Source organism: Penicillium longicatenatum, assembly GCF_028827895.1.
Source record: "Penicillium longicatenatum strain IBT 33135 chromosome Unknown contig_2_segment0_segment0, whole genome shotgun sequence".
NCBI lineage: Eukaryota > Fungi > Ascomycota > Eurotiomycetes > Eurotiales > Aspergillaceae > Penicillium > Penicillium longicatenatum.
Window position 1 is genome coordinate 5,348,458 of NW_026643120.1, and position 25,912 is coordinate 5,374,369.

At 48.6% G+C, this 25,912-nt stretch overlaps 14 protein-coding genes across 14 annotated transcripts; 6 read left to right on the forward strand and 8 right to left on the reverse strand.

The window, feature by feature from the left end:
- Positions 1-483: 483 nt before the first annotated feature.
- Positions 484-849, reverse strand: N7484_004502 (uncharacterized protein; the record flags this gene model as incomplete). The annotated part of the gene is made up of 1 exon (XM_057114922.1): positions 484-849. One exon carries the CDS (start codon positions 847-849, stop codon positions 484-486), a length of 366 nt encoding a protein of 121 aa, XP_056975062.1.
- A 2,719-nt stretch (positions 850-3,568) lies between these two features.
- N7484_004503 (FAD-dependent oxidoreductase) lies at positions 3,569-4,819 on the reverse strand (the record flags this gene model as incomplete). Its single annotated transcript, XM_057114923.1, has 1 exon — positions 3,569-4,819. One exon carries the CDS (start codon positions 4,817-4,819, stop codon positions 3,569-3,571), a length of 1,251 nt encoding a protein of 416 aa, XP_056975063.1.
- A 767-nt stretch (positions 4,820-5,586) lies between these two features.
- Positions 5,587-7,615, reverse strand: N7484_004504 (Zn(II)2Cys6 transcription factor; the record flags this gene model as incomplete). Its single annotated transcript, XM_057114924.1, has 2 exons — positions 5,587-5,680; positions 5,730-7,615. 2 exons carry the CDS (start codon positions 7,613-7,615, stop codon positions 5,587-5,589), a joined length of 1,980 nt encoding a protein of 659 aa, XP_056975064.1.
- A 364-nt stretch (positions 7,616-7,979) lies between these two features.
- N7484_004505 (putative pentafunctional AROM polypeptide) lies at positions 7,980-10,315 on the forward strand (the record flags this gene model as incomplete). Its single annotated transcript, XM_057114925.1, has 2 exons — positions 7,980-10,055; positions 10,109-10,315. The coding sequence occupies 2 exons, from the start codon at positions 7,980-7,982 to the stop codon at positions 10,313-10,315; spliced, it is 2,283 nt and encodes a 760-aa protein (XP_056975065.1).
- A 292-nt stretch (positions 10,316-10,607) lies between these two features.
- N7484_004506 (sugar phosphate isomerase/epimerase family protein) lies at positions 10,608-11,627 on the forward strand (the record flags this gene model as incomplete). The annotated part of the gene is made up of 1 exon (XM_057114926.1): positions 10,608-11,627. The coding sequence occupies one exon, from the start codon at positions 10,608-10,610 to the stop codon at positions 11,625-11,627; it is 1,020 nt and encodes a 339-aa protein (XP_056975066.1).
- Positions 11,628-11,741: 114 nt separating this feature from the next.
- Positions 11,742-12,496, reverse strand: N7484_004507 (putative pathogenesis associated protein Pep2; the record flags this gene model as incomplete). The annotated part of the gene is made up of 2 exons (XM_057114927.1): positions 11,742-12,315; positions 12,369-12,496. 2 exons carry the CDS (start codon positions 12,494-12,496, stop codon positions 11,742-11,744), a joined length of 702 nt encoding a protein of 233 aa, XP_056975067.1.
- Positions 12,497-12,802: 306 nt separating this feature from the next.
- Positions 12,803-13,723, reverse strand: N7484_004508 (shikimate dehydrogenase family protein; the record flags this gene model as incomplete). Its single annotated transcript, XM_057114928.1, has 1 exon — positions 12,803-13,723. The coding sequence occupies one exon, from the start codon at positions 13,721-13,723 to the stop codon at positions 12,803-12,805; it is 921 nt and encodes a 306-aa protein (XP_056975068.1).
- A 342-nt stretch (positions 13,724-14,065) lies between these two features.
- N7484_004509 (shikimate dehydrogenase family protein) lies at positions 14,066-14,956 on the forward strand (the record flags this gene model as incomplete). Its single annotated transcript, XM_057114929.1, has 1 exon — positions 14,066-14,956. The coding sequence occupies one exon, from the start codon at positions 14,066-14,068 to the stop codon at positions 14,954-14,956; it is 891 nt and encodes a 296-aa protein (XP_056975069.1).
- A 290-nt stretch (positions 14,957-15,246) lies between these two features.
- On the forward strand, positions 15,247-17,430 carry N7484_004510 (uncharacterized protein; the record flags this gene model as incomplete). Its single annotated transcript, XM_057114930.1, has 1 exon — positions 15,247-17,430. One exon carries the CDS (start codon positions 15,247-15,249, stop codon positions 17,428-17,430), a length of 2,184 nt encoding a protein of 727 aa, XP_056975070.1.
- Positions 17,431-17,873: 443 nt separating this feature from the next.
- Positions 17,874-18,345, reverse strand: N7484_004511 (mitochondrial 54S ribosomal protein mL60; the record flags this gene model as incomplete). Its single annotated transcript, XM_057114931.1, has 3 exons — positions 17,874-17,926; positions 18,008-18,237; positions 18,305-18,345. The coding sequence occupies 3 exons, from the start codon at positions 18,343-18,345 to the stop codon at positions 17,874-17,876; spliced, it is 324 nt and encodes a 107-aa protein (XP_056975071.1).
- Positions 18,346-18,798: 453 nt separating this feature from the next.
- On the forward strand, positions 18,799-20,134 carry N7484_004512 (tafazzin; the record flags this gene model as incomplete). The annotated part of the gene is made up of 4 exons (XM_057114932.1): positions 18,799-18,997; positions 19,064-19,121; positions 19,170-19,262; positions 19,321-20,134. 4 exons carry the CDS (start codon positions 18,799-18,801, stop codon positions 20,132-20,134), a joined length of 1,164 nt encoding a protein of 387 aa, XP_056975072.1.
- Positions 20,135-20,708: 574 nt separating this feature from the next.
- N7484_004513 (uncharacterized protein) lies at positions 20,709-22,295 on the forward strand (the record flags this gene model as incomplete). The annotated part of the gene is made up of 1 exon (XM_057114933.1): positions 20,709-22,295. The coding sequence occupies one exon, from the start codon at positions 20,709-20,711 to the stop codon at positions 22,293-22,295; it is 1,587 nt and encodes a 528-aa protein (XP_056975073.1).
- Positions 22,296-22,537: 242 nt separating this feature from the next.
- dbp9 (ATP-dependent DNA/RNA helicase) lies at positions 22,538-24,569 on the reverse strand (the record flags this gene model as incomplete). Its single annotated transcript, XM_057114934.1, has 4 exons — positions 22,538-23,651; positions 23,707-24,185; positions 24,244-24,320; positions 24,377-24,569. 4 exons carry the CDS (start codon positions 24,567-24,569, stop codon positions 22,538-22,540), a joined length of 1,863 nt encoding a protein of 620 aa, XP_056975074.1.
- Positions 24,570-24,876: 307 nt separating this feature from the next.
- Positions 24,877-25,209, reverse strand: N7484_004515 (uncharacterized protein; the record flags this gene model as incomplete). The annotated part of the gene is made up of 1 exon (XM_057114935.1): positions 24,877-25,209. The coding sequence occupies one exon, from the start codon at positions 25,207-25,209 to the stop codon at positions 24,877-24,879; it is 333 nt and encodes a 110-aa protein (XP_056975075.1).
- Between the last annotated feature and the right edge of the window lie 703 nt (positions 25,210-25,912).

Consider the following 25,912-nt stretch of genomic DNA (forward strand, 5'->3'; position numbering starts at 1 on the left):
AAACACGTCACAAATATAACGTAATGATCCATTATTCTCAGGGTCCAACTAATCTAGAAGAAACTAAATACTCGGTCCTAGCCTTCGCTTTTTACCAATAAAGGGCCGGCACCGAAGACTAACAAGGAATGTCTAACCCAAATAAAGTCATGAAAGTAAAAAGAAAGAGGATCATCAGATGAAAACAAGAATAAACACCGAAAACTCCACAGCGAAAATCCAATAACGACATTTCATCTCACCCGCCTTATCACGCCGCTTGCCACCTACCGAGATCCACCATTGTGATATCAAAGTTTTGAGCGGTAAGCCGCTGCAAAGTGGGAAGTCAGGTATCAGCTTAAGTTTATCAAAGTCAGCAAGTGGCTTGGAAAGGCAGTGAGGAGGGGTAGATGTCTCGGATCCAGGAACATGGAAAAGGGAAAGCGGATGAATTTGCAAAGCTAAATAGAATATTCAAAAAAAGAGGGACCCACTTGGTCATTATGCCACAGTAATTATTCCGGAATCCACAAATGCTTTGGTAACAATACCATTTGGCGACGCTGTGGCTAGCATCACGCGCAGTCGGTACTTGCCAGGCGTTGAGATGGCTAGGCTGGTGAATTTGGCGGAGCCGCTCATTGCACTGTCGCAAACGCTTGTTGTCAGGCTGCCAGTTAACCCTGTAGCAGCGGCGGTACCAGCTTCGTTCCGTAGGGATGCATTGAGTACGAGGGCATGTACGCTCTGAGAGGGTGTTCCAATTGGACGCACTGACATCGTCACGGGGAGGGTGAAAGTTTGACTGGGGCGCACGGAGGCCGGAGGAGCAACCTCGAAGGAGAGGCTGAACTCGCGAGAAGCCATCTTATTGGATGATCGTATAGATATGGGACGCAATTATTGAGGATGGTCGAGGAAGTAGAGTGCGACTTGGGCTTTCAAGATTCACAAGATCTTTTTTGGATTGATTGAACACCAATGGAGGACGAAGTTTGAAGTATAAGTATGAGATATTCAGAGAAGGGTGGAGAAAAGTAGAAAGTGTAGATTGAGTGAACGGTTGAAGTGATTATGCTTTTGGGAATTGGAGTTTAGGACCAAGTGACCATGAAGATATGAGAAGAATTGACTTGAGAATCTTCATGGAAAGAAGGTTTGTTCGGGCTTCATATAGTTTCCGGCACCAACCGAGACTTCCGATATTGTAGATCTCTAGGATCCATATCTTAGATTAGGTATTGGGTCGCTATGCACACTAGTTGCCACCGGCAAAAGTACCACGCGATTGGCGCATTCGTGACCAGGTTCCTGGGATGGGGCCCATCAAGGCAGCCGTAATACCAAAGGAAATTCATAAATCTGAATTCAGAAATCGTCAATGAGACCAATAGAAAACAAGAAATTAAAGAAAAACGGAAGAGATCTTCCGGCCGAGTCGGGGTTCGCTTGGCAGCTGCAAGAATCCTTGCTGCAGCACGTTCCGGCAAAAGAAACACGAACAGTGGGGGGGGAAGTACGATCTGGTGTTTGATCGACAAGTGCAGGGGGAGAAAACTAGATCTGAGAAGTCCCAAGGTTGCGCTGCAGGAGGATCTGCTGCTAGTGAGTGGATCAGTCTGGAGCAAATAACCGGTTCTCCACACGAGATATCACTTCGTCCTTTCATGCAAGCTGACCGAATCCTCACCCATGGACAGCCTTGTGCAGATTGACACGCGCCTTGGCATGCACGATTGACGTTCCAAGGTGCAGGGGAAAAGAAGATAGGTGGAGTGGGGGCCTGAGGGTTTTGCTAGGCGTAATTTCTTTGTTATTTTTCCAATAGTTCGGTGCACGGATCCGCTAGAAGCTCAACATCGAATCCCGCTCGGCTCCTTTCATGAACCGTCTACGGCCCGTCGCAGCTGTCACAGGGCCCAAGGGAATATTGGTGGCGTGAAACTATGGACTGCTGCTTGCCTCACTTTCAAAAGGTTCATCGAGTTGAACAGCATGTTTTGAGTCATATCATAAATTGGGCAAGTCCACCAATAGCAGTCCATAATAGGAACTGCGGGTTGGACCGCATCAAGGGAGGGATAGAGCAGACCGCAAGATCCTTTGCAGGAATAAAGCCTCTCCTAGGGAGACTGCAAGCCACACCTAACGGTGAACTGTGGCAAGTGGTCCTTGAATGAGTAAGCGATCTCCATTCTGTCGGGCTCCCCGAGACCTTATTTACAAAAGCTTCCAATATTACAAACAGCTACCGGTAACTTCTTGCCCTCTTGAGCTAATACTGCAGCTAACCGCCCAAGAGCCAAAAGGTGTTGCCTGGGATTTGCGACAGAAATCTTTTCTAGAGTTGACAGATCCTATCGATGAGATCACACTAGCCACAGTTTAGCATGATCAGCCTCACCCTTAGCCCGTCCGGGAGAAAGGTCGAGACCTCTCCACTAGGTTCGCTCTGTCCAACCCAGGAGGGGGATCCTGCACGCACCATGTGTGCGCTAGAGCCCTGGACTAGGATCGTGGAATATTTACTGGTCCACGAGGGGAAAACCTTCCACCCTGATACGTGCCCGTGGTTTTCTTGGCGTTTGATCCGCCTCTAAGGTCATGGTACTGGCCTGGACGATCAGTTTGCCGATCTGGCACGGACCAGGAACTAGTTTCCGGATTTGTCCCCGCAGCGGGTGATGCAATCTCTGATCGCATGGTTGCTTAACCCCGAGCACCAGGTTCCCAGTAAATCGGAGGGTTGATGCGGTAGCGGGCAAGATCGTCATCTTCAACAGGGAGGAATATTTTACATATGCAGACTACGCCAAAGCCGGGACAAGTCCCACCAAAAAGAAAAGGGCGAGAAACCAACCTTGTTTTGCAATGATTTATTTTGGGGACCTGCAGTGTCGATCAAATATAAATATGTCCAGGGGCTCGTTCTAGTTCACGGCGGGAGTCAATAGTCGCACCGCCACAACACCAGCCGCAGTCTAAAGTGGCTAATGCAAGGAGTGGCTGGTGAGAACTGTGGCGGTGTGGGCCAAAACTACCCAATCAGGAAGGAGCCATCGTCATCTGATGCCTGAAGCGTGTTTTGGTCTCTATTTTGTCTTTAATCTGTATGTGAGACCCGCTGTTCATCCCGCTCTATTGATGCCCCCAACATGGATCATCCTTGACTCAGATGAGCGGAGTGCAGAGAATGCCCCAACCAAACTTGAATCTTCGTTCATGTGATAGTCATCTTCACCGTTTTATATCTTGTTGCCTACCTCAGAACGGATCTGGGGATATAATTCGAGCAAATAATATGATATATCACTTTGATATCATTACGGAGACCAAGCTCCAGTGGAACCCGGGCGAAAGGATGTACTCGTCGTGGGATGAGGAGTGTTGGGAAGATATCACATTCTTGCATTTCCAAGATTTCATGCAAATCTTGGAAGTGGCTACCGAGAGAAGACAATAACAGAGTCAGATTGGTTTAGTCTCCATGTAGTATCAGTTGGGTCAAAAAAAAAAAACAAAAAACTCCCCATGAAGAAACACCCCCTCAAACCTCGGCCAACGTACTGAGATTTTTCTCAACTTCTCAATACCATAATTTGCACAGGGAAAAGTATCCTTTGACCAAAGCAGCAAGAAAAGGGTACCGCAAATGCTCAAGAAAAGTCTTATCATGGAAAGTCATCATGCGTAGAGAGAATTTGTCAATCGTGCTCCGCGGTGCGCCATCAGTAAGCATCATCCACTTCAGCATGTCCATTGTGTGAGTACCTGTCCGCTTTGCTCTCACGAAAAGATTTTCCTCAAAGGCCCTGATCTCAGCCGGAAGTTTATCAGTAGGTGCTGATGAGCTAGTTGCCCTAAGGATAGCCTGTGACAGCATTAAGGCGTCTTGCATGCCCAAATTGACTCCCTCCCCGGCAAAAGGTGTCATGACATGAGCGGCGTCACCAATCAATGTAATACCAGGGCGGTGTTCCCAGCACCAACCCACAGGAAGCATGTACAATGAGCGAGCTACAATATCATCTCCCTTTTCCACAAAGTCCAGCAACTCGGGATGCCAGTCGTGAAATTCTTCCCTGATAATCTTTTTGATACATTCAGGGCTGAGAATGTCACATGAGCCGGTCTGCATCCAGTCTTCAGGCCTTTGGCTCCAACAAGTTATATATAAGCTACCATCTCCGATCTGCTGACTGAAAATTGCCCGATGATCGGAGAGAGAAAACAGCGAGCCCCGATTGGTGTGTTCGTAGCATTTGGGGGCTGTTTCTTTGGCATTGGGGATATTAAAATCATATCCACCGATACCGGAATACACTGGCTTTTGATCTGACAGCAAGCTGCGGACTTTGCTCCAGGCACCATCTGCCCCCACCACCAAATCAAATCCAGACTCGATGCCGTGGTCAAAAACCAAGTCGTGGTTTTCGTCGATTGCGCGCAGGTGACAGCCCCAACGAATCATCTCCGAGGGGATAGAGTCTAGTAAAATCGCGCGGAGGGCTGCTCGGTCGATTTCAGGACGACCGCGAGAGGATTTTCCCTCTGCACCGGACAGACGGACGTACTTTTGGAGCTTCTTATCGCAGAAAGTTAAGGCTTCTCCATCGTAACGGGCATTTTTCGTGAATTCCTCCCACAGGCCTGCTTGTTTTAGGGCCTCGAGACCTGTGTCTGGATGCAGATCAAGAGTTCCACCTTGACTGCGAGAATTGCGCGACCCATCTGATTCAAACACGACCACGTTGAGGCTGGGATTGTTGAGAAGCAGCCGGGCGAGCGTTAGACCGACAGGCCCAGCGCCTATAATTGCAATTTGAACATGCGACATGGCAAAGGGACCTTGTGAGGCAATTGATTGGGTAAGTATTAGGTAGACAGTGTTGGTGGTGAATAGTCAAATTTTATTGCTGCCTAGGTACCCGGATTATAGCTCTCTTTTATATTCTTAGCTAACCCATCGTGGCCCCGGGGGCTGTTGACCCATGTTGCTGAAGCATTCAGAGGCTGGCATAAGTGCCAAGCAACCGGGGAATAATTCCACAACTGGGTACCTGAGCGAATAAGCCGTTCTAAGATCCCTGATTTTGGGCGGTCCGCAAGGCAGAAGAACATCTGGAGTTGGATATGAAGTGCTCGGAGTCGGCGTGTCGGGGCCGACTTTCGGGGTTTTACTTGGTAAAAGCCGGGACCATGCCCCTTAATAATTCTGCATCAGCACGCTACACCACTACTGATCAATCCAGATGTGTACTTTTTGACATTCAACATTTTTTCGTCTTTCAAAGGCTCACTAAGATTAGCTTGGACCTTGGAATTTCTGTACTCGTTTGAGTTTGGAGGTATATGGATAAATTCATTTAACGTCTACCCCGGCTTCGGCTTTAGGCTTAGCCGACGGGTAATATGCACCCTCATGTGGATCGTTGCATCATGTGGGGTATCGTCCGATTTTGGAATACTATGCGAGACCATCGAGGAGGAGATTTGCAGGGTATCGTCCGATTCTGGAATATTATGCGAGACCATCTGAGGAGAAGGCTTGCAGGGTATCGTCTGATTCCGGAATATTCTGCGAGACCATTTGATGAGAAGGCTTCAGTCCGCTGGTAGCTGTTGGAGCTGGGCCAGGAAGTCCGTATCCAAGTCTCCGTCGTAAAAACCTAGATTTTGCGCGAAAGAAGGCTCTTGTCTAGGAACTAATTAGTAAAAGTACAATCCCGGGGGAAGAGTGTAAATACCTGCTGGTAGGGAATGATATAACCATTTCTTCAAATAATGCATCGTATATTTCGGCGTCACCTGGCCTGGCAAGGGAGTGCGATGTTGGGAATTCGGCGGATGCCGAGAGACTTGGCAGACCCAGGACAGATGATGTCTGTTGAGGCTGGAAGGTAGTCGATCTAGTTGAAGTATGTATATCTTCAATGCTAGGTACTGGTACCGGCCCATTCAGAACCCCGGGTGGCCGGGTCCCTTGCCCACTTGAGGGCATCGGATTCAGGTGTTCAAGGTGATTATTCCACTCGTAGGGGTCTGCTTTAAGAGGGCATAAAAACCTGGAAATGCGAGTTCGCATCGCTTCTTTTCCGGGAAAATTTGAAAAGTCGAGACATTTTTGGCATTGGAGTGCAAAGCAAAGGGTGAGCGGCGAGGAGCCGACTGCACCGGTTGTCTCACGATAATGATCAAGAGTATCGAGTATAAAATTAATAGTGCTAACGCATAGGTCGGTAATCCTAGGTGAGACCGGCTCAAACCTACGGCACAATGACAGTGTTGTAAATGCTGATGTAAGGTGAAGAATCAAAAGAGGAGGGCTGGCATGGATTCGTCTGTCGTAGGAATGGCTTCGTGAGATGATGCTCTGTTTTTGTCGTAAATCATGCAGAAGATCTCCAACGCGAGAAACATCTAGGGGCTGATATAATATTTGGCATAGGTTCTGCATGAGCTGCTGAACAAGATTGAATGTGCTCAATGCTCGCAATGGACTGGATGGTATTCTCCGTCCTGATGCGTCCGCACTAGGGCGAGATGGAGACCAGACATCCCACTCCTCCAAATCATCCTCTTCCACCGGGACACATGCTGATTGCTCTTCTTGAGAAAAACAAGGAGCCCGGCCCAGCAAGGCCGATAGAATGTTGTCTAGAAGGACACACCCATTAATGGTATGATTCAAACGAGCCTTCCCTGTTGACAGGGGTAAGGTGGCTAGCATTCTCGAGGCTTGACCAACAAGCGTCCAAGCTTGGCTAATATTTGCCATAGCGATATGTATTAAGGCAATAATCAACATAGCCTGGATATGACCCACGTCCAGACTGTCCCATCGTGCCAAAGTCTGTTGCTCAATGGTGAGCTGGAGAGAAAACAAGTGCAGCGCCCCAGTATTAGGAATTCCCTTCATAGCAGATGCATAGGTGATCAATGACCATAGTACCATGTGAGATGAAGAATCTTGAGAGGGATGGCCATTGCTCTGGTGCATAGCGCGTAGGACCGAACGGCGTTCGAGTATAGGAAACCAGCAATGTGTATAAGTGAAGTAGAAGTCCACCAGGTCAGATGTGTTTTCTGGTATTTGAGCTTCAGTAAAGTCTTGAGGCTGTTTTATTGGGTTTGGGAGCTCTTGAATGGTCTCAGGTATGTTGTGTTCTGGATTTGATAATGTGGTATCAAGATCATCGAGAGGTCCTTCTTGGTCCCGCGGCTCCACCGGCTCCCACTCCTGATCATCGAAAGCGCTATCCTCGGATCCAGAGGTAAGCAGTTGGGAAATATCTCGGTGGAGCTTGGACTTTCGCCAAAAAGAGGCTGACTGGTTCCCAAGCTTGCTCGTCAGGAAATTGCCATTGCCCCGCGAATCTCGGAGTAGATTATGCATTGGACTCTCGCTATTCGGAACATTTTTGAGCATAAAACCCAGAAATATCTCCAGGCTGCGCACATAGCCAGATGGTAGCCCACGTCGACCCCCTCCTGCCTCGTAGGTGCAACCTCGATTGGCCTGGCTGCAGATGGAGCATACGGGTTGTTCTCCATCACACTTAGACTTGCGTCGACGGCACTGATCACAGGCACGATAAATGCGCTGCCGCTTCAACGAGCGTGGGTTCGACATCACGATGCATCTCAATCATGACTTTAAGCATATACATCTGCGCATTTGGAATCTTCGGGATCGAGCGTGGCGATACTCACGTGATCGGTGACGACTTTATCCGAAGGGTTACAATACGATATCCAACGGCAAATGCGTTGGCAAAGACGGCGAAAACCTACTATGATTTCCACGAGTGCAGAACGAGATTTAATCGGAAAAAATGATAGGATGATGTCCTTCAGGCAACAGTCCTTATACACACACACACTATCTCCAACTCTTTATCAACCCCACCAACGTTCAAGCAGCTGAATGAAGATTCTTCAGCTTCATCATTTCTTCTCGAGAGGTAGCACCTGCTATATCAAAAGTCAATTTCAAGATGAATTCTGTTGTCGGCTCGGCTACTCATGGGAATTCCGAATGTCCTCCCTTGGGGGCCACAGATGAGGCTCGAAGATTCCATCGAAACTATGATCCACATGCTACGCTTTTGCTTGTAGGATTCTTCGGTGCCGGCAAGAAAACACTGGGGATTATAGCGTCAGTCGCCTTGAGACGACGCTTCATAGACTTCGACTTCTATTTCAAGCAAGAAGTTCAATCCTCGCCACAAGAGTTCATTGCTTGCCACGGGCTGGCCCAATATCGCGAGCTCGAGCTGAAGATATCGCAAGAACTCCTCACCAAATACGATAAAAATTGTGTCATAGTTGGCCTCGGAGGGTTTGCCAGTCGCCCCCAACAGACGCTTCTGGCCGAGTTTGCCCAACGGCATCCCATTGTATATGTGAGACGAGATGAGCAAGACCTGCGGCAATTTGTCACCACTAGTCCGGAGAAATTCGATCGAATATTCGAATTGGGCAATGAGTTCTTCGAGTCGTGCTCCAACTTTGACTTTTTTAACCTCACTCAGGGACAGCCTGATCAGGCCCTGCCGGCGTACCTCAAACTCAAGGAAACAGAGCGTCTGGTCGTAGCATTTCTACGTCGGATATTTGGAAATTTTTCCCCTCAGACATTCTCCGCGGACCTGTTCTCTCCATCACATACCTTTTCTTTGCAAGTATCTCTATCCTGGCTGGATGAGAAAAGTCCGGATTTGGACTTATTAGAAGGTGGTGCCGACGCTATCGCTCTAGTAATTACGCCCCAGGATATACATTCGACTCGAATGGCAGTTAGGCTATCTCGGCAAATCGCAACTCTGCGAAAGCACTCTCGCGTTGCAATAATTATTGATGTGGCGGCAATCTCCTCCAAATCACTGGATTCCAGGACTCATGAGAAAATACTGGAAATGATTGTTCGCCTTGCTCCTGACATCCTTGTCATACCGCTCGACTGCAGTGCTGAACTTGTGGCAAAATTGAACTCCTCAAAGGGGTTTACCAAAATCATTTCTGATTTTCATGAGAAAACTCCAGTGGGATCACACCGAAATCCTCTCACGCCTTCGATTCTCCGTGAACGGACACGATCATTGCAACTTGATGCAATTCGCATCACTGGTGAATCCAAATTTCCAGAAGATAATCTTCAATGTGTTCCCTTTATTAAAGAGGCAGCCACCATCATGGATGTTCCTGTCGTTGTATATAACACGGGACCATTCGGCCGGACCTCAATTTGCTTGAACCCTACTTTATCACCAGTGTTCCCACCATCTTTGCAGTCCGATGGACTCACTGTGCAGCAAGCGCAGGAAGCAATGACTGCATTTTTCCTTCTTCCCAAGAAGAAGTTCACCATCTTTGGACAGAGTGTAAAGTACAGTCTTTCGCCAGAAATGCACCATGCAGCATATAAATATTGTGGACTACCATATACCTACGACACGATGCAGGCTGATAACATTTCTGCGGTTCATGAGATTCTCTATGATGCAGACCGTGGTGGTGTCACTATCTCTCTTCCCTTCAAATCCGCAATCTTGCCTTTCATTGATGAGATCACCCCAGATGCAAACGACATGCAGGCTGTGAATACAGTTGTCGTAGAGCAAAAGGTCCAGCCTGATGGGTCGCGGGTCACCATCCGGAAGGGTTACAACACCGATCACATCGGTATTAGAGATTGCATTGACAAACATCTCTCTCCAGCCAACGCAGTGCGGGATGGAACCACAGCCCTGATCGTAGGCGCTGGAGGAATGGCCCGCGCAGCGATCTATGCCTGTTACGAGCTCGGCGTTCAACGGATTTGCATTTATAATCGCACGCCCGAGAATGCGCAAAAGCTCGCAGACTATTGGAACAAGTGGACTCAATCCAAGCCTGGTGTTAATTTACAAGTTGATATTCTTCGGTCAACAGATTCATGGCCCGCAGATCTCCGGTTACCAACCATCGTCGTGCCCTGCATTCCACCCTTCCAAATCGGTAGTGAGCACCCGGTGGTATTTCAAATTCCGGACCAGTGGCTTGAGAGCCGGACAGGCGGTGTCTTTGTCGAGGTAAGCTCTTTCATCATGTTTATAATTTAAGTCAAAAACTGATCTTTGCCTAGGTTGCTTATGGTCCTTTCAAAACGGAACTAATGGAGCAGATGCTTCCTCGTGCATCGAAAGGCTGGGTTGTTGTGAGTGGGCTGTTGGTTCTGATTGAACAAGGCATCGCCCAGTATGAAATGTTTACGAAGCGGCCTGCACCGGTCCATGTTATGCGACGTGTGATTCGGGAACAATCCATCAAGTATGGATTTGTTCATCAATGAGTCTGCTCCCTGCGATAACGGCCAATCTATTGTGTACTGTACAGTAATGGCAATTCCAATGTTGAGATAGCCATTCAAGACGAATAATTGAAATAAAACCTTTTAGAAATTCAAATGCGTCATTAGGATGTCAGCACACGGGTATGACCTTGACCGAGAGCGAGGGAAAAGCTTTAACCTACCCGAGGCTATCAGGTTTAACAACAGCTTTAAAGAATGTAATCTTTGCGTGAAAATGATCGACCAGAAGCCCGATTAAACAATACCACCGTTCCATATTTCGGTATACAAGATGACTTACCAACCCGCTATCATGAGTGTGTCCCTCGGGCGTGCTTGGTTGCACGACCTCGACTACAAGTTCGATCAAGCCGCCAAAGCGGGGTTTAAAGGTATCGAGATCTTCTACGAAGATTTGGAATACGCCGCGCGCAAGATCTCAGGAAACGATACACCAACTTCTGAGCACATTTTGCAAGCATCGGAACATGTCAGTTCCGCGTGTCAAAGCCGTGGTCTCGATATTATCGGACTTCAGCCATTTCTGTTCTACGAAGGTCTCAAGGACAGGGATCAACATGCGAAGTTAATCGAGAAGATGAAGCTCTGGTTAAAGATTGCAAAGACTCTTGGCACAAATACAATTCAAATCCCTGCCAACTTCCTACCGGCTAAGCAGTTGACCGGTGACTTTGATATCATCGCTGCCGACCTGCGCGAAGTGTCAGACATGGGTGCCGCAGTCGATCCTCCGGTGCGCTTCGCATATGAGAATCTGTGCTGGAGCACACATGTCGATACTTGGGAGAAGGTGTGGGATGTAGTCAAACGTGTTGATCGTCCGAACTTCGGAATGTGTCTTGATACTTTCAATATTGCCGGTCGGGTATGGGCGGATCCGGCTTCTCCGACAGGCAAGACGCCCAACGCAGATGCCGATCTGAAGGCTTCAATGGAGAGACTAGTGAAGGAAGTCGATGTTGCGAAGGTTTTCTATATGCAGGTTGTTGATGCTGAGCGCATGGAATCACCTCTTGTTCCAGGTCACCCCTTCCACGTGGATGGTCAACCGGCGCGGATGAGCTGGTCGCGAAACGCGCGGACTTTTATCTATGAGACGGACCGTGGAGCTTACATGCCGGTGGAAGATGTAGTCAAAACAATCATTTTTGGGCTCGGATATAAAGGTCCTGTATCTATGGAGCTGTTCTCCAGAACAATGTCGGACGAAGGCCAGCACGTCCCTGATGAGCATGCGACCAGAGGGATTGCGGCATGGAAGAAGTTGAAAGAGAGATTAAACTTGAATTAGACAGAGACGCAAACAAGATTTAATCACAAATTCAAAGACATGTGCAGGTCTTAAAAATACGTGTCCAGTACACATTTCACAATTTTCAAGCCATCATTTCATGTCTGTTTGCATCTATACATCAATGGTCTTCCCATCCAGCCAGTCCTTAGACAATTTATATAGAAGATCATGCTTGTCTCCGCAGATAGTTCCAACATGTCGCCTGTGTCCTGGCATATCCATCAACACCTTCACACCCATAGTGAGTTCTTGGCAGTACGCCAGACATTTATACCCTTCGGGGTAAGAGTTGAGCTTCTCTTCGTCCACCCGGGGGATCTTGTTTGGGCTGACAGGAATGAGCTTATCCTTCTCATACCAGTGACGAACAAACCGAGCTCCCCAACGTCCGTCGACCTTTTCGAAGCAGAACCAGAACCGGCAATCAGCTTCGGCATCAACTTCGCAACCGTCAATGGTGAACCGCTGAGTGATGGTCGCCTTCAATTTGGTGATGGCACGATTTCCATCAGGTGTAATATCGGTTGTCACTCCGTGGCAGCGGTGCATGATGAAAGCACCCTTGTCCATGCCGGCCTTGGAAACTTCCATGAAGTCCTTGTAGTGCACACGGCCAGACCAGGTGGTATATACATGCGCGTCTTCATGGAAGATTGATTCGAAGTTCTCCCATTCACAAGCGTCGCTGATTGGTATTGTGAGAAACTGTCTGTCTTTTGACTGGATAGGTTTACGTACCGGTAGCACGGCCAACCCTCTGCGAGTTCACGCAGCTTAGCGCGCTCGAGCACCAAGTTATCCGGGCCATTGTTGCGAATGGCGTTTTGCGGCCAAGTACCCGCAGGCAGAGAATGTAGGTCGACCATTATGCTTTGAATTTCTGATTTATTTCCACTCAGTAACAAGAAACCCCTGGTCTATATATCCCTTTTGCGGGGGTTATCCGAGGATCGGATTATCCGCTATCGATCGGCAAATGTCTCTACCGACGAGATGTATCGCCACCCCGCATCTACCGATGGCGGGGCGACGTGGACTAAGACGGGGTCGACTCACGGGTTCATAATTCAAGCGTGCAACCAGAAGACGGGTCATTTGAACTATCGAGAAGATCTCGAGTACGCGATAAGCTTGGAATCAATTGATCTGTATAATGTTGTTTTCTCAATTTACTAGAAGTTGATTCCTGTGCTTTCCTCCGCAGCCTTGAGAAGAACATCCCATGCGCCCTGTCGATCCAACTTCTTACAGAGTTCCTCCCCGGCCCATAACCGCCATTGCTCTTCAATCTGATATCCAATGACATGGGTTCCTTCAACGCAAGGCCATTCCAACTGCTCTGCCAACTTGATCATCCGAGTTCTTCTCGGCTTGAAACACATATCAAGCAACACTCCCTTCTCCGCCCGCGAAAGGAAATGCTTCAACATAGAAGCAACCTCAAGCTCAGATGGTGACTTGGGCTCAAGATCCGGCACAGTGCCAACGATATAGTAAGGACTCGGCAATTTCTCTGCTTGCTCCAATACCTTGACATGAATGATGTTTGGAGTATTTGGAAGCTTTTGTGAATCTCGAATGAGATTGACAACCTCATCCTCATCACGATTCAGAACATAGATCGTGGGACAGTGGAGGTGCTCTGTAAGAGCATAGACGGCCGCGCGGCTTGCTCCGCCAGCCCCAACGATCAAGGCCGATGCGGGGGATGCTGCAGATGGCCTTCCCTCCTCTGGTCCTTTCTCTAAGAGACAGCCTTTGACTCCTCGCCAGTCCGTATTGGTACCGCAGAGCCGTCTGGGATTGCCATTCTTGTAGTAAACATTATTGCAAGCGCCGATCATGGTCGCTAGCTCATCCCGCTCACAAAGATGCTCCAGGATGATATTCTTGTAGGGCATCGTGACAACAAGACCAGCTGTGGTAGGGCTCTTGGCCAGATCGACAAGCTCTTCTGTTGTCGGGCACTCGGTCGCATAGAAGGTCCATGGAAGACCGAGCGTTTTTGCGATATAGTTGTGCATATTAGGTGCAATTGAATGTGTGACGCCAACTCCAACAAGGTGTAGGGCCATATCTTGTTGTTGCCACATGATTTCAGTGATGCGGACTCTGGAAGAATGGGCGCGATTGTGATTATTGATGCGCCTGGTAATCTCCAGCTACAATGGCTGACAGGAGAAGCTTCTTAATACAGTGGGGATCGAATCGGGAAACGGACTTGATCATATCCGGCGTGAAGTTGTTTACTGCGGTTCGACTTGTCGAGGGGTGATTTAATCAAGGCTAAAACCATAACCGAAGCGGACCCATTGTTTAGATCATGTTGGAGTCGATATTGAAATGTGGTACACCATTACGCACAAATATTGAGCTGTTGTGCTGCAATTATTCTCAGCTCAAACTTCCCTCCTGCACAGATCCCTACGTAAATAATGGCCCAGCAAAGTAATCCAGCTGTAGCCAATTCACCCACCGACTTCCACATCTTCGGCAGTGGAATCTCGTTCAGCATTTCACCAACAATTCACAATGCTGGCTTCAAACATTATGGCCTACCCTTCACCTACGATATCCGCGAATCGCCAAGCATCGATGAAGTTGCAGGATTGATTCTCGACAAACAATTCGGTGGCGGAAGTGTGACTATGCCACACAAGTTACATGTCCATAAGTACTGCACCGGACAGACTGATACAGCCCGATTGATTGGCGCAATCAATACACTTGTGATCAAGGGCAGTGGTGAAAATCGTACGATCCTTGGCGACAACACCGATTGGTCTGGACTACATACCATCATTGCCAGTTACTCGACGAAAACAAAGCAACAGCCAAATGCTGGACTGGTCATTGGCGCCGGGGGTGCATCCAGAGCTGCACTGTACGCAATGTATAAAGCTGGCATCGAGCACATCTACGTCACTAATCGTACAGCGTCCGTGGCTGAGAAAGTGAAGAAAGATTTTGCACCCGCGTTTGATATCACCATCCTTCCAAACCTGCAAGATCTACCTCGCATGCCCGACGTCGTCATTGGAACTGTTCCTGCACATGTCACAACCGAAGATCAATTTGGCTCGATCTTCGGGCTCAAGGGCCTTTGCATTGAGATGTCCTACAAGCCCAGGCAGACACCACTTTTGAACGTGGCACTAAGACACGAGGACTGGGAATCCGTTACTGGAGTCGAAGTGCTTTTAGCTCAGGCATACGACCAATTCAAACTCTGGACTGGTCTTGAGCCCCCTAAAGACAAGATGGTGGAGGCCGTTGCTGAGCATGAGCGAGAGAAGGCACAGAAGGAAAAGGCCGGAATGCTATAGAGAAGGGTAATGCTCTAGAGAGTTTCGCTAGATAGATAATGTCAGACAAATTTCGGGACCATAACACTTTCCTGATTTTCTCAATTCAAAATTCGTGTTGATTTGGAGCCATGTTCATTGAACACAATGTTTATAGATCCCGTCAAACTTGGAAGGTATTGGGGAAGGTGCTTTCTCTCTTGAGAATCGTGGACAAGAGTTTCCAGCCATATTCGAGTTCACATTTGATTTCCTTCTGAAGTCATGTTCGATATTCTTACTTGTCGCTGAGAGGACAACGCGCTCCACAGATGGCACCTGTATCGATTCGACAGAACCACTCATTTGCTCCTCCTCGCCCCCAGAAAGGGCCATCCACCAAACCAATCAAAACGGATGCCCGCATTGATCCAATAATTTTCGTGGAGCTATTTGCGGGAACCGTGGGGATATTCATTCTGTCTGTTCTGATTTGGAAGGCTGGGAATTTTATTCGCTCGTTTACAGAAGGCAAGGTGCTAGCAGAAGGGAAATCTTCACAGATTCGATTTGCAAAGACATGGTACGGCTGGGTCACCCTTGAAACCCGCGAAAAGCAAAGACTGTTCTTCCGCAGATTATTCGCCAGGGTACGAGAATGGACGATTTGGGAAACACCGAGAACGGAGTTTCAGTGGATATGGTGGGACCCTGGCCAGGAGGCCCTTCAGGCTCGACGCAAGGCTCGACGACGGGAGAGATGGTTGCCAAAGTTTTTGTTGAGCTATGAATCACCCCCAGCGGATGCGATCTGGAATCCGGGCCCACGAGCAGAGTGTCACGGCGCATTACTCCAGTTTCCGGAACACGATCAAGTTCTGTTGGCAGAAATACCAATGGTTCCCCTTGAGGAGAATTCCGATCCGCCTCCACATCACTACTGCAGAATCTCCGGTAAAAAGGAGAGCATGGTGTTGTTGTTGGCACCAGAAGCACATAGATACAGACATTCAGGAATCAGCCCTGGGACATCCGAAGAAAGAATGGAAAATATTGTCTGGTGTGACGCAAGGACAAACGTCTACTCATCAACTGCATCTCTTGATGATGAAAAATGCTCGACCTTGAAAGGAAATACTGTTACCAGGCGGGAAACATCTCTGTGGAGACATTCAACTCGCAATGAAGATACCTCGCATCTGGTACAGTTTGATGGCTCCGGCGGCCCTAGGGTAACCAAGCACCTACCAGCTGTGCACCAAAGGGACGAGGCCTTAAGGGACCCTGCACGCCGAACAGCACCAAAATTTCGTCGTAGAAACGCTCGAAGACATCAAATCTGGGCTGCTAAGATGCAGGTCAAAGCCGCGAAGTCAGTGTTGGATGATCTGCGAGACTCATCCGGTCCTCCTGGAACACCGATTACAGATATGTTGGCTAGTCTGATCTCAGAGCAAGGTGTCTCAGAGCAGGGTCTGTCAGAAGGCGTGTCAGGGGGACAGATAAAGAAAAGTGGCCAGCGCTTGCAAAAATCTATTGGGAATATCTCGCTTGCGTTCCAACCACGCATTGTGAGGAAAGGAATTTTGTTATCTGAAGATAACGTCGCCAATGAAAGAAAGCACTTGTATCATACCGTACCATCGCGGCTTAACCAAATACTCGAGGTACCACGGGACTCAGGAAATATGTGGCACTCCGTTCATGATTCGCTGAATGCATGTGCCAGACATACTGTCTTTGACATCTGGCAAGACCAAGAAAGCCACCACTCGAAATACTCAGAACATCGACTTTCGCAGTATCAAATTTTAAGGGACAGCAGCACAGCTGATGACGAGCCGAGTGACTGGGAGCTGAAGCTGATAGATAAATTAGACCGAAAACTGATATGGGTCTTCAACGAAACGACACCTGGTCAAAAGCCGTACCACTTCACCTTGCTCGCAAACCACTGGTTGAACCGAGAGACTTGGGTAGTAATTGACCCCGTCTCAAGAGTCTCAAACGATGCACGAAGAAATCAGGGCGACCCACGCTACAATTTCCCCTACCCGGGGCCAGACCTGAGACACAAGCCGAAGTACCCCGATATTGTACGGAAAAAAGCATATACCCCCCGAATCGACTGTTGGCGCGCCGCGGTGAATCAACAGAGAAGGGTTTCTGGAGTTCCCGATATCATACGCCCAGTAGAACTTTACGAGGACTCTGCGGAAGAGCCACCGGACGGGCATATTGACCCCGCCTGCTGGATCCTGCCAAAGCCGCCACAGGGATTCGAGATGTCAACCAAGCAAAAAACCGCATGGTACGAAGGAGGCGCAGGATGGCAAGAACAGCTTGATGACTGGCAGAGAGTTCGTCGAGGATATCGTCTTCGTAAAGCCCTATTTGAGGGCCGGGTCAACCGGAATCGATTGAAAGAGGTCGCCACAAATGTCAACAAATATTGTCGCCGTGCATCGTTGAAGGTGATCAACCGGGAAGTTCACGAAAAGCCACAACCAACCTAAACCGTGTTTCGAGTTCGCCAAGAGCGGCGGCTCTTGTCCATTCGTTCATAGTATGAAGGAAGGATCTGACGTGTAGTCTCTTCTTGTCTGATATCGTTACCTAACATGACCATTTTTCCTATTCATAGAAGCTTCCCAAGGGCTGAATGCTGAAGTGACATTCCTTTTTGAACAATAATTGAATTGTGAGAAAAAATTTGATCTAAGCGCTGGGTAATAGAACATGTGTAAATGGCGGCATCCTCTGTCAGAGCGGCCGCGTTTTCGCAATTGCCAAAAACTCCGGATCTTTCCAATGTTGTTTGAGCCCCGAGCAGCCATTGAATGCAATGATAGCGGCGAAGCGTCGGGTGTATAATACAAATCTGACTCGAGTTCCCGTATTGGCGAGCCGTAGAGGGTATTTCGGTTATAAAAGTAGGGGAAGTCGACTCGATGAAGATTTAGAATCCAGGAGGGTTCACACGCTGACTGACACGAGTCCACTTGGGCAGCTCTGCAAAGAAAAAGAAAGATGTTAGAACAGCCCGTAATATACCACGATTGTATCGAAAATGCAGTCCAGGAGCCGGCATACTGTGAATGCTCTTCCGGTAGTTCTTCTCCTTCTTGTCGAAGAGAGTGTACTTGTCCTTGGGCAGCATCTCCTCCTCACGGGGCATCTCCCTGTACCACCGCTCGACAGCCTTGGTATTCTGACCATTCCGGGCGAGTGCGGCACTGACGGTATCGACGACGCGGTCCACAGCGCGCAAGCGCTTGCGCTGCCGGGCCTTTTGAGGCGAAGAGAGGCGCCACGGGGTCTTCCTGTTAGTCGGAAAAGAATTTTGTCAGTTTCGAAGGCGTCACGGGACTGATCGGACGTGTATCATACCAAAGAAGACCTCCAAATAGGGACTGGGTGGGCTTGAACATGTTGAGGTGATGATGCTGAGAAATGTTGAATCGGCGAAAATCGTGCTCGAAGTCGGAGTTGCAATTGGCCCGTGCGGTCGGTCGTATACTTTGTAGCAACACCATTTACTGTCAACAATTGACACCAAAATACTCGTCCGTTTGGATGGTAAACTGTCTAGAATACATACTAAGACTCACAGTTTGGTATTTAACAAATATTATTACATATTAATGACCAGAATGCCATGACTTTTGGTCCTAAATTTTCACGACTTACCCCGGGTTCAGTCATGTGATCCCGATGGATGAACGTATTTTGCCGGGAAGTGATCTTCTACTTTCCTCTCCTCTTTGCTCAGTTCTGTCTGAATTGACCAGGCAAGGCGCTCTTTGACCAAAGTTGCTTGTCTCTTGCCCGTCTGGGCCCGATATATGGATTTTTTTTAGAGTCGCGTCCTTCCATTCAACACTATGGACTCCGACGCGACGGGTGATTCCCCGTCTCTCCCTTGGCGGGCAATGTCCAACACGACGATGTGGGGTGTGGCCGGACTATGTCGCGCCTTCTTGTCGGGCCTGTGTAATGCTGATGCGCATGGCGTTGAGGCTTTCACGGAGTTGTTGGACTCGAGGCGGGATCTATCGCAAAGAACGAAAGGTTTAATCACAGGTACTTCCCCACCATTCTGTTTCAGTTGAGTCGGTGCAATTGCTAATTAATTTGCTATCACGTTAGTATCGAACCATATCAGTGTGTACGTTTCATTCAATAGCCTCAACGATGGGATGCCTCGGTACATATTAGCACACGAAAACAGCTGACAGCCTGTTGGGATTTACAGTATGGACGATCCGTTGTTATGGGGGATACTACCTCCTCGATTTTGGAATAAACGGTGGTCTTTCGGTAGCCACGATATCTGTTACCAGACCAGGTGCGCCCGGAGAGCTGAAATCTGGCTGGTGATCTATTACTGACCAGAGACACTGCAGACCACTGTCGTTTTTCTTTACCATGGGACAAGTGTTACCAACACACCGTCTCCTTCATTCACCATTCGGTGGACTCGGCCAACCGGCCATCACTGAGGCTATTCGATTATTGTCAAAGGGTCCCTTCCCCGTCGATCACCACCGCGCTGCCCCCGAACTTCAGCACTACAGCCTCCAAAACGTCTGCGTTGATCCCTTCTCCGACCTGTCCGTCGCATATACTACCAACGGGGACGATGCGCATCTAGCGCCTTCCGCATATTCATGCAATTCATATTCCTGGGTTCACATCTTCCCCGAAGGCAAGATCCATCAATCTCCGCGCAAGACCATGCGATACTTCAAATGGGGTGTTGCACGGCTCATTTTGGAGGCAAAGGAGTGTCCGGACGTGGTTCCGATGTGGATCGAAGGATTCGATCAAATTATGCATGAAAGTCGAGAATTCCCTCGATTCCTGCCTCGGCCAGGCAAGAAGGTCGATGTAACTTTTGGTTCGAAAGTCGACACTGAAGCCGTCTTTGGGGACATGAGATCGCGCTGGCAGAAGTTGAAATCCAAGGTGGAAGCCTCGGATCCCAAATCTCGAGACCTGCCTGTCGGTGTACTGAGTGACGAGCTGTTGCACAATAAGGAAGCTGTGGAGCTACGCAAGGAAGTTACACTGAAGATCCGCAACCTTGTACTGGATGTACGCAAATCCCGTGGCTTGCCAGACGAAGACCCTAAGGAGGGACTTGTGGAGACATGGCTTGAGGAAGGCCCTAAGCGAGAAGGGCATATGAAAGACGACTCGTGGGTTAGAGATATCTGATCCAAAACTGTATATCAACATGTAAATAGTGTACAAGATTCAATAGATTTTATGGTTCAAGATAGCAGGTTTCATAGCTCAAGTTTGAAGAAATCCCTGGAAATAAAGAGCGCCTGAATGACTACAACTCAGGTGCTTTGAAGCCTTGGTTAATCATGTATCTCACCTACCAGGACATAGTTTCGCCTGTGGAGACATCGTCTTAAGTCAACTTATTTTTTACTACTGACCTGACAGAGCAGGATCGAAGGAAGTAGACATTTATTATTCCCATGAAGGTGATTTTCCCTTTCCCGTTGCTTTGCATATACTTTCCGGCGGAAATACACCGCCAGTCAAACATGTCAGCACAAGGCGCTGAGCGAAGCCAGAGGGTGGAACTAAAGGCGAAGGATCATGTCTAGCGCGTAGTTCTTTATAGCACATGACTCACATGTGACTCACCCTGGCTCTGGGAGATTTAGAATGTGGGGGCGGTAGCGATAAGGCTGGATGATCGGGTATATTATCTCATAGCCTCGCCTCCGCAACACATAATCCGGTTAGTTTACCTGTGTAAGAAAGTCCGGTCTCTATGCCAAAAAAGCACAGGACATCGTTATATACAAAACCAACAAATACACCGCATCATACACTCGCATCGTCAAGAGCGAATGACAATGGTCGGTTTCAAGTTGTCAGTCCCACGAGGGCGCAGGCCTCTACGGACGATTCATCAGTCAATGGCCTAATCGACCATTTACGGCGTACACAAGGGAATATCTCAGGAAACTCTTCTTCCGGCTCACTTCGCTCCTTCACATCGCAGAGATCTGTGCCACCAGCTTTGCGCAACATTCTCGAGCTTCCTGAGCCTTCACAACCGCGCCCTCGGCCTAACGCAGGTACTCTGATCGGTGCGCGCCCGCCTCGTAGGGTTCCAGGTCCTCCGCCACCGACAAGTTGGCTCACAGGGGACACTGATGGGGCTCAAGACTCATCCACAAATGCCGAAGCCGATAATATGAACAACCTTGAACAAATCCACCGTCTACAAAGACTACCCGGGGCTGCCTTCCCAAGACAAGACAGTCTCCAACATGCTGTTCTGGCTTCAATGGCCCAGAACTGGGCATGGCACGTGGAATATGATGGTCCTTATCTGTCTCAGCTGCCTAGACATATCAAGGTGGCCATTCTCAGCTACGTGGCTCAGTTTAGCCAGGAAGAGCCGCTGGCACATTACATGAACGGACTCACTGCACTTTTCCCGACAAGGGCAGAGTTGGAAGGCAGTGTGGTTCACACTCCTAACACAGATTTGATGCCTGAACGGCTCGACCTGAGCAATGCTCTAGGCCGCTGGTTGTCGTTCAAGAAGCTAGACAAAACCCTGCGGGTTACCCACCCAGCAGACCTTGCATCTAAAAATGCAACCGAGGAAAATGTACCAGATTCATGGGATGGCACCGAATATGAGACTGAACATATTGATATTCCCCGTTCCATGGGCCAACAAATGCGCTTTGAGAATCTGAAATACCTCTCTTTCGCGCACCCGCACAGTTATTCAGCCAGCTGGCCTGAGCTTGTGACATTACTCTCTGATTTACCAACCATTACTCATCTCTCTTTAGCCTACTGGCCCTGCCCAAGCAATCATCCCTATTTGCTGGTGCCCTCCCTGATGCACTCTCTAGCGGACCGCACCAGCCCATCATCATACGAGGCAGCCGGAATCCTCCGCCGGCTCTCTCGCAGCACCTTCTGTCTTAAATGGCTGGACCTGGAAGGATGCTCTGACTGGATCCATCTACTACCAATGTGGACAGAATATCCCGAAGGACGAAAAGACCCTGTGGAATACGGCCCTGAGTGGAACCACTCCTGGCGAAACGTGGTTTCGCTCAACCTCGCACCTGGTTGGGAAATCAAGGTTCCAGATGAGCTGAAGGACCATGTCCCAGGATCAACAATCTCACCTGTTCTTGAGCCGGTCTTGCGTGAATATCGGAGGGATGTCGACAAATATGGGGCTGGCGTATACAGGGCCTTGTCGGTGCATCAAGATATCCGCACGTATCGAGCAAATGACCGTGGAAAGGCAGTGCAGGCTGAAACTGGAAAAGAAGGGCTGGACCGGGCGCGGACCCTTCTCAAAGGCATGCGTAGCCCTCCTTGAGCTGACACATCTTAAAGGTCTCAATGGTCAAATCCAGCTACAACTACCAATTTCTGAATCGGTGATACACTTGCATTTATAGCGTGCATAAATGGTGGTTTCGTGCATAGCCAAAACATATTGATCAATAAAAAGATATTTCTGTACTGGTTCCTATTTTTTTGTTCCATATAACTGTACAATGGTATCATAGCATGGATCCTAACATCCTCCAAATCGCCGAATTTTATCAGTATCAACTTTTATTTCCGACCCCGATTAAATGTCTTCAAAGGATCGACCCTCCCGCCGGAAGGCTTCTTGCCCTTGGCCTTCGCCCGGTTATGATCTCTCGCCTTGCGGATTCGGTTCTCATTTGTCTTCCTGAACCCAACATATCCAACATCCTCTTTCGAGATACCCTTGCGTCCCTTGGCGGGCATCAAATACTCCGGCACGTGCTTCAAATGTGCCTGCACACGAGCGGCCCGCAATTCACCATCGTGACGCAGCTGGCGCAGCTCCTCTGGATTCTCCTCGAAATGACGCTTCAGCTTCTCGCTCTTGATAAGCTCTTGGCGAATCTCACGAGCACGAGCCTCCTGCACCGCAAGCCGAGTGATGGCGCGCAAGGCGTCGGTCATACGGTAGCGGAAAGCATCGACCTGCTGCATTTCGAAATGGTATGGTCGGACCTCGTGGCCCATCTTGCCTTGGCGCTTGGTGATCTTAGCGAGGACGGTCTCATCTTTCTTGGCGCTGCTAATTGAGGTCGGCTTGTGCTTGCCATACTGCTCCAGCGGGACGACGAAAGAGAGCGCCATGCCAGCCTTACCAGCGCGACCGGTACGTCCAATGCGGTGGGTATAAGATTTCGCAGTGGATGGGAGGTCAAAGTTGAGGACACAGGCGACGTTCTGGAAGTCGATACCGCGAGAGATACCGTAATCCTTTTCCTTATTGGTCATCTTGCGGCGTTTTTCAGGTCGAGACTTTTTGTTGGTGGATTCTTCCTCCTCCTCGTCTTCACTGGAACCGATCTCCTTCTCTTCCTTCTCCTCCTCCTTCTCCTCTTCCTCGTCCTCCTCGATAACTTCGGGAACCTTCTTGCTTGATTTGGCGGTTCCCATAATCTCTTGATCGTCTGCAGCAATAATGATGTCGTAGATGCCCTTGTTGAACTCCTCGACGACGTGTAGTCGGGAGTTGATGGGAAGCTCTGAGTTCAGTACACAGCTCTTGATACCGAACTGTTCGAGGAAAAGCTTCACGCGGTAACATCGGTCCACATCGTGCACGAAGATGATAACCTTGCCTTTGACCAGCTGCAGCTTGAAGATGACATATGTGAGAAGGAACTTCTCGTCTTCAGCACACCTGTCATATTACCATTAGCACGTTGGATACCCAATCGAAAATATTCAAAACTCACTTCACCACAAATTGGCTGACTTCAGCGCCCTTATCTTCCTTGTCCTCGAGCTTCAGAATAACCGGGCTACGGCAGAACAGACTCTTCAAAGCATCCACCTCGGAAGTGAGGGTAGCACTCATGAGGAAAGTCTGTACTCCACGGGGGATAGCCTTGGAAAGAGCATTGATATCATCGTCGTATCCGTAAGACAGAACCAAATCGGCTTCATCGATCACTAAGTGCGTGAGTTTCTCAAGCGACAGAGCGGAGTTATTGACATTGGTAAGAACTCGGGTTGGTGTGGAGATAACCAGATCAGGGAAATCGGCAAGCATAGTCCGCTGCACAGCGTCGGAGACTTTCTGGGTCAAGTTGATAGATCGGACATCCTTTCCGCAGAAAGTGGTGAAGGAGGTGACAACTTTTTGGACTTGTTCAGCAAGCTCACGGGTGGGAACGAGAATAAGAGCAGTGGTTGCTTTCAATGTGGGGTCATTCTATTTCCATGCAATCAGTCATTTGATCTTATTACTGCGAGAATCAGATTTGACATACAGATTTTTGTTGGAGAATAGCCTGGAGGACAGGAAGAACATAGGCAGCAGTTTTGCCGGAGCCAGTCTTTGCACGAGCTAATTTTTGTTAGTACAGGCCTACCAGGCCAAAAGAGAGCGCCAGAACCACTCACCCAGAATATCTTTTCCTTCGAGGGCCAGCGGAATGGCCTTTGCCTGCACGAGAGTAGGCGTGGAGAACTTTTCTTTGATCAGGGCCTGACGCAGTCGCGGGTCCAACCCAAGGGCTTCGAAATCAAGTTGCTGCTCCTCTGTGCCCGTAGGCCCGGGAGAAGGAACATCGTTGGCATCCAGTTTGCGCTTCATGTTGTTTGATATGCTGTTTGAACTCCAGAAGAAAGACAGTAGTTTGCTTGATTTGGGAAATTTCGGCGGGCGGTGAGATTTTCCAGGGTTTTCTGGGCGGTCAAGGATTTTAACATGCTGACTCAGCTAATCATGGCCCAATGCGGAAAAAAAGAAACACCATTCTCCATGCAGACAAACTTTTGCTTCATATCACTTTGTTCAAATAGACCTTTATGGTATGTCAATACAGTATTTTTATTCTTGTAGCAGCCATATTTTGATCTGATAAATGGCGTGGTTGATACGATGAGAAAACAGCAACCTATCAATAGTCGAAACAGGTGTGCATCAGCACCATCTTGCTGCAGCTCAGAGTGCCGTGCGAGATGCTGGGTTCAGGTTCAAGGGCAAGGTCATCACTACTGACTAGGAGTTTTTGAAGGCTTCTCAGTCCAGAAGAACTGGCAGCAGGCTGAAAGCCTGGAATCATGTTGTTGAATAGTTCCATACCAATCATCAATGCTGATTGGCAAGAACCTTTGTAGCCCCGCTTCCACCTTAAATATGGCGCGGCATCATCACATCGCAACGGGGCTGTATCCGACTGATCATCAACCTTATGGGCAACGGAAGGCTTGATCTTATTTTCAATGACCATCACTAGTTAATTTCTACAGTAATACACTAACTGCTGGTTACCAATAGACGCAACGAGCATATATGAGATACCCCCCTCCCCCCAAAACGAGTGCTAATGAAATAATTCATTCAATTATAACAACCTGATGGCATACCACCCACTACTTCATCTATTGAACCCAGCATTGGTGTAAGCGACGATTTCGTCGATATAGCCCTCAGTAGTTCGGCCCACTGGCAAGTATTTCACATTTTGCTGCCCTGTATTATCCTTCACATAGTTCAGCAGAGACTGTAGGCCTAGCTTCTGATCAGGCTTAGCCGGTTCAACCTCCAGTGGCTTCTTGGTCACTTGGAGCTCATTCGCCTTGCTAGATGACAGTCGTACTTATATTTTATTGTGTGCTTGTTGCGGTCAACGCCAAATTTGGCTACTTTTTGGCCAAAGCTGTGGCTCTGTTATCAAATACATCAACAAATTCTTTGATTTTTATGCTTTGAAGCTATTTGAGCAGGACATAGTTGCTCCGGAAAATCTCGGACTTAGAAGACAGAGAATATCCTCGGGTGGGCCGATGATGTCGTAGTCCGATATCCGGAACGCGCATGTGCTGAATTAGATCAGCAGTACGATCATCTATGATTGAATGCTTCAAGCCTTTAATCTCTTCTTCCTTTTGTAACATCTCAAGTTCTAGGGCCCACGGGTATATACATATTCC